At 39.0% G+C, this 6,499-nt stretch overlaps 1 protein-coding gene across 1 annotated transcript in view; it reads left to right on the top strand.

Moving 5' to 3' along the window:
* Positions 1-1,020: 1,020 nt before the first annotated feature.
* The window catches only part of SOST (sclerostin), a 6,435-nt gene continuing 956 nt past the window's right edge, over positions 1,021-6,499 (top strand). Inside the window, exons 1-2 of the mRNA XM_009326863.1 lie at positions 1,021-3,441; positions 6,344-6,481. Coding sequence (XP_009325138.1) covers positions 3,222-3,441; positions 6,344-6,481 — 358 coding nt within the window. The 5' untranslated portion in view covers positions 1,021-3,221. The remainder of the gene's footprint in view (positions 3,442-6,343; positions 6,482-6,499) is intronic.

The following is a 6,499-nucleotide window of genomic DNA, read 5'->3' as shown; positions in this document are numbered from 1 at the left end:
TTTTTTTTTTTTTTTCCCCCTCTCCTGTGCTTCATTAACAGTGCAAAAATCAATTGTTTGTGGGGGGCTGCAGCCCAGACCATGTCTGCTTTGTTGCAGAAAGTACTGTGAGCAGGCAAGCAGCTACAGGACATGGAAGAATGTTTTTGTAGTTAAGGAATCTGAATGTCTATGGGATTTGGATTCTTTTCTTGCCTCTATTAGGCTGCCCTCCTAGCTTGCGGACAAGAAGTTTTAAGCCGGAGGCTAAATATAGCTTCTGATTTTTACTTTCATAGATTTTTTTGGTATTATTTCTCCCAGTGGGTAATACAGATAAGACAGTTAATAGAGGGGATTGTTTAAGTACTTAGAGAAGCTACATCAAGAATTTTTTTTATGTGACGATTACTGTAAGTGTGGTTCTCTGTACTAGGCCTACACTGACTGATAGATTTTTGGAAATATTCTCTAGGCAGACACTACATGAAAAGAAATTAAGAGAAACTGAGCTTTGATAGATACATACAATTCTGAAGGCATTTAAATACAGGAGTAAATAGGTAGCAATGGTTCAGTGCTTACCAGTACTCAATTTTCTTCTGCTCTCCTGTTCTATTTTTTCAGCTGTACTCCATTGCACCACAAGCTGATATCTCACTTTGGACAAGATCGCTATTGGTGAATACCACTATAAGGTGGTATTCCTATCTGACAAAAACAATACCAAGTTAAAAATCTTTGTTTAGTTCCTGGTCATCCTTCCCTATTTGTTCAGCTAAAAAACAACAAAACAAAAAAACACCAAAAAACCCCACACACAAACAAACAAAAACCAAAACAAAACCCCACACCATTTTAGTCCTTTGAGGGCCATTAGAAGACCACATGTCAGTATTTCCAAATAAAAGAAAAAAATAGCTGTATTGTAAAGCCTGAAAGCAGAGCTTGAGAGCATTGTATGCAATTTCAAGTATAATTTAATTATGGTAGTCTAGCCTGTTCTTTGAAGGGGTGGGGGGGGAACCAAAACAACCCAAACCCCCAACCAATCTCTGCAAGGAAGGTAGTTCCACAGCTTTACAAGCTGGTATCTTCTCTTTTCTTCAGAATCCTTTTTATTTGGTGGGCAATCATGTGATGCCCCTGTGAAGTTGTGTATCCTTTGCTGTTGAATAGATTTCACCTGTAGCTCTAAGTCAAAAATAGACTTACTCATAACTGGGAAAAATTATGCTTGGAAAAAACGTTTGCAATGGCTGAGTGTTTGGGTTTCCTGTATTTGTGAGACCATCATTAACTGCTTTGAGTAAAGGAGGTAGTTATTAATGAAAGATAATTGGTGCTGCTGCTGCTGCTGCTGATTATAGGGAAAAAGGAATCAGCACATCTGAGGCAAATTATGTGACAACAGTCTGTATTAAAGAATGATACTCTGACTGGCTGTGGAGAAAAAAAAAAACTTGCAAAAAGAAAATAGTGTGTTGTATCCCTCCATAAAAACAGAGTAATTTCTGCGATGGTACAATGCATAAGATGTCTGGAGGAAAGGAGGAAGAGAAACAGACAGTAAGGGCACACGGTTGTATGCAACACAATGCACGCTTGCTTTTAGAGATTCTTTAGAATATTTGGAAAGGAGGGCTCTTCTGAGAATGCTAATCTCTATAATTTTGGGCAGAGAGAAAGGGTAGGAGAGAAAACATGTCACAATATATTTCAGATGCTGTTATTTTAGGAAAGGACCATTGAAACTCAGTACTGCTAGTGCATCTGCTGTGTGTGTCTCTGTGTATGTGTAAGGCTGAAGAGGTGAAATGTCCTCAGTTCATTGCTGTTGTTTAAATCTACGATTTATCATCAAGGTCACACCAAGAGAGAATACACCTCCACTTTAAATTTGGTGACACCTGTTTTCCGTGCCAGGGCAGAGGAATTGTCAGAATGGAATGCAAGCCTTAGGTAATGAGTCTTACAATAGTATGGACAAGTCAGACAGTGAATCACTTTTTAATCTCTTTTCCATGAAATGTTTTTATGAGGATGTATATGACAAACATTGCAGGAACACATACGGGTGTCCCTCTAGTGCTTTAAGCAAACATTTTGCATTCATTAGCTTAATGTAGTATCTAACCTTACTAAAAGCTGAGATGCTTTCCAATTAATGTATTTAGCCTGACATCATTTGCAAATAACTTGAAAGTGTTTGTGGTCTTGAGACAAAGAAATGATGCAACTACCACCACTATCATCTTATTTTTGCAAGGAAGAAGAATACCATAGGTGAGATTTTAAAACATGACACATTAATACATCTTGGGCATAGATGCCCTAGACATAAGGTCATCAATTCTTTTTGTTGGTTGCATCATGAATGGAAATCAGTCTGGTCATGTTCTGGTGTTTAAAATAAGCAAATGTCCTATATTCAACAATTGCGCAGAATGTCAGCAGAAGTAGTAGTATGCAATGAATTTAAAGCAAATGCAAATGCTTTTTTTTAAAGTGATAAAAATGTGAGAGAGCACATCAAAAAGCATGATGTACAACATCCTGGCTGTTTACCCTAACATATTCCAAGTAGCCTATTTTTTAAGGAAAACTGAACAAAACAATTTCTCATTTTGAAAAGAAGCTCTTTCCTGTTTCTTCCAGTACATTTGTGAAATAAAATGTGGAACTCCTTGTTTTGTAATGGAAAAAAAAAGCTACCCCCCCAATCATTTGCCTGCAGAGACTGAAAAGCATAACTACTGAGCTACAGTTTCTAGATTTGCTTAATTTATACTGGGGGCAGGGGGGAAGAGGAAGAACAACAGTAAAAATAAAAAGTCTGAAAAACCTTTGGAAAAGACAATAGCCAAAGATTCAAATATGGAGGTAGAAGCAGGTTTTAATCATAACATTGTTAGAAAAAACTGCAGAAAGACTTGTCAGGTTGCAATTCATCCTAGTCTTGTCAATCACCATTGTTGCCAGGCACAAAAATGAAGCTGAAGTGCATATGAGAAGTTTTTCCATAGAAGTTGTAGAATATTGTCACTAACCCACCCCCACACACCCATTTTATTTCATACTGACAAAAGCTGAGATGAATGACTTGTTGTCTGGCCCTTCCCACTTTGTATAGTCATTGGCTGGCTTAGTTCTAAAAAGGATTTAAAAAAGGGGAATAATGTGCCTTTGCCTGGGATCTGAGACTGTCAGGGTGCTGAAAAGCTAATCTGTGAGCTGCCACCATGCAGATCTCTTGGGCTGTGTGCTCTGTCTGTGTCTTAATACAAATTGCATTTCGGTCTGTGGAAGGGTGGCAGATGTTTAAAAATGATGCTACTGAAATCATTCCTGAGATCACTGAAAATACAGAAACACCGATGGAGCAGACTTTCAGCAACAACAACACAATGAACCAGGCAAAGCATGGAGGAAGACACATACCACAAGCTCCAGACCCTAACGGTAAGAGAAATTACATCATTATAACTGTTTTGGACCCTAACAGGCAGTTTGTAAAAGAATACTTGTTATCATATATGTTTGTTTATTAAAACCTTCAGGTGTGGACCTAATGCTGTAAGTGATAGGGAGTTACATCTACTGTTGAAGAACTATCAGTGTAAACATTAGAAGGGAGTTTACTGATGAAAAACGTAGTCTATCTATTGAACGATCCTTAGGTACTACAATATGCATTCCTATTCTGCCCAGCTGCTCTCTGCAGACACAACTCCAATACATAAAACCTGTAGAAGATACTACTTAAATTTCTCTGTGTTTTGTGCTTGCAAGCACTGTGAGGAAATACCATAAGTCATCTTTCTCTCTTTGATGTTAGGATGGGGCAATATGTTGACAGTGGAGATAATATAAATTCTTAATATTTAGAAAGAGTCACACTAGTGATGTCTAAGCTTATACAGGAACAATGGCACATGGAGCTTGTATTCAGCTAGATGAGAGAAGTGTGCTGCTCACTGTCCTTTGCCAACAGCCAGATTTTCAGCCAGATTCCAGCAGCCAAAAAAAGCTGTTATGAACAGTTAAAGCATTCCCAAGGGGAATTCATGCCCAAATGAATTGGAGGGGACTCTATTTTGCAGAGGTGTGCAATCTTGGAATCCGTTTGGCTACTTCAACAGCACTGACATACTTCATAACATATTGTCACTGCATTTGGCCAAATGTCTAACGTTAGCAATGATGCAAAACACAAGCTTTGTGAGGAGAGATGGAAGATGGGGAGTTAGCACCAGAGAAAGGTAGTTCTAAAGAAGTGTTCTACTGGCAAATAGGGCAAACTTGATCCTTCATAGTGACGCATTTGGCTACCAAATGCATGTAGCAACAAGTCAAACTTACAGTTTCCACCATCATGCACTGCAGATCTGAGCTAGCCTTCTTTTTCTGGGGACAACTGGAAGGGAATTGTGTTTTTCTGCTGCAGCTGTCAGTTAAGGTGTTTAAAACCATAACATTAACAATATTTTAAAAGAAAAAAAATGAAGTCATGTTTTTGAGAGTGCGACTTTATAAAGGTCTTAAATTCCTAAAAGTGTGAGCACGCTGCTTCCCACAGGCAGCCCCACCACCCACCAGGTCAAGGCAGGTTGGTTTTGTTGTTGCATCTGAATACCTTCATTTTTTAGCATCTTACTACTCTGACATCAACTGGGGGGAATCTGTCCCACTGATATGTGCATATTTTTTGAAGTGGAAAGGACATTTACTTAAGAAAGAGAGAGTGAAGGAGACTGGACAGTTATTCGAGATATAAAATAGTCTTGCATACTTATTTTAACATCTTTAACACAAAGAATCAAACTGATGATCCAAAGTGGCGAGACCTTCCCAGGACACAAGATATTGCACCAGACCATGAATAATTTTGCAGTATGTGGAACCTGCACACATACAGGACAGGACATACATGCTCAGAAAATAAACCTATATAGCTGAGACAAATGCCCGTATATTTAACTGTATCTGCCTATGTGCTATGGTGGTACAACACACCTGATTCAGAGCATTATTTTTTACATAGACAGACATCATTTCCTTAAATGTGTATGGAGCTTGGGAGGATAAGACTAAGTGCACGTGGACTTCAGTTGTCAGCATTTTTGTCACACCATTATGACAAGGATTGTTTCATTTCATTAATGCAGTCCTTAAAACTTTTTAAAAATGAAATCTTGCTAGCTGTACTGTGATAAATATAAACCTGAGCACTAAAAATCATGTTTCTGTACTTCACAGGAAAAACAAAAATTAAAATGTCTGTACAAATACTGTTCTATCACTAATGACTCAGGGTCAGAATTCTCTACTGAGGGAATAGAGAATTCCCTCTAAGAGGGGAACCACCTTGTGCACAGCAAGGAGAATGGGTCTAACAGACACAGCCTTCTATTTGTAAGCTGGCCTTTGAGGATTTCCACCACAAGTAGCGTTCCTGAGTTAAGACGATCCTTTTGACTAAGAGATCATTAGCATGTGTTTATCTAGATGAAGTTCTTTGATAAACACCTTCAAAAATCAAATTCTGTCTTCCAAACAAGTCAATTAGCCAAGCATGTCATTTGGCAAAAGAGACGCCTTCAGAAAAAGTCTGTTCCTACAATTGGAAAGTTTTTCTAAATCCTTAATGCTAAAAAATCTTGTCTTTCCTAATGTTTCATTTGCCTATAGCTATCCATTGAGAAAAAGGGGGAAAAAGAACCACTGTAAGGTTCCTAATCAGCCAGAAGATGCCTCTAGCTGTCTGAAGGAAGTTATGTGGGACAAATGGGATTATCACAGAGAGCAGTAAACTTGGAAAACCTAGTGCCTGAAGAGTGGGAATTTCTTAGCACTGTTGTTACCTGCTGATTTCCCTAATCTGGAACACATTATGCTAGTTAAAAATAACTTAAGGAACACTTTCTGTTGCAAAAGAATTTAAATCTGGAGTCAGCCTCTGAAGTCAACAAACTAGAGCAATGGGGGAAGGTTTTGCCCACAGGTAAATGAAGCCAGGAGAATCCCATCAAAATTTCCCATGAGGTAACCGCTGCTGCTGGGGTTGCACTTCAGAAGCTGCACTGCCCACCTGCAGAATCCTGACATGGAATTTACCTAGTGGCAAGAGAAGGATTTCGTTCATCAATTTGTATATTGTTATTCAAGGGTCTCATGACTAGTGTAGCCAGATATTCAGAAGCTGCATGAGTGAGTCTTTGGAGATACTCTTCCCAAAATCTGCCACTGAAGATGTCCAGCTTGTATCTAGCTCAGAGCTAGATATCTGCTACAGAAGCAAAAAAGTGCTTTCTCAAGGATGGGGAAGAAAGTAGTCAGTAATTAATGTGTTTCTTGTTTGCAGATGCTTCCGACTTCAGCTGCAGAGAAATGCGAACCACCCGCTATGTCACAGAAGGGCCTTGCCGCAGCATCAAGCCTGTCAAGGAACTGGTCTGCTCTGGTCAATGTGTCCCTTCGCACCTCCTTCCCAACTCTATTGGTAGAGGGAAGTGGTGGC

Source organism: Pygoscelis adeliae, unplaced genomic scaffold (genome assembly GCF_000699105.1).
Source record: "Pygoscelis adeliae isolate BGI_AS28 unplaced genomic scaffold, ASM69910v1 Scaffold421, whole genome shotgun sequence".
In the NCBI taxonomy this organism is placed as follows: domain Eukaryota; kingdom Metazoa; phylum Chordata; class Aves; order Sphenisciformes; family Spheniscidae; genus Pygoscelis; species Pygoscelis adeliae.
This window is presented reverse-complemented; position numbering and strand designations above follow the sequence as displayed.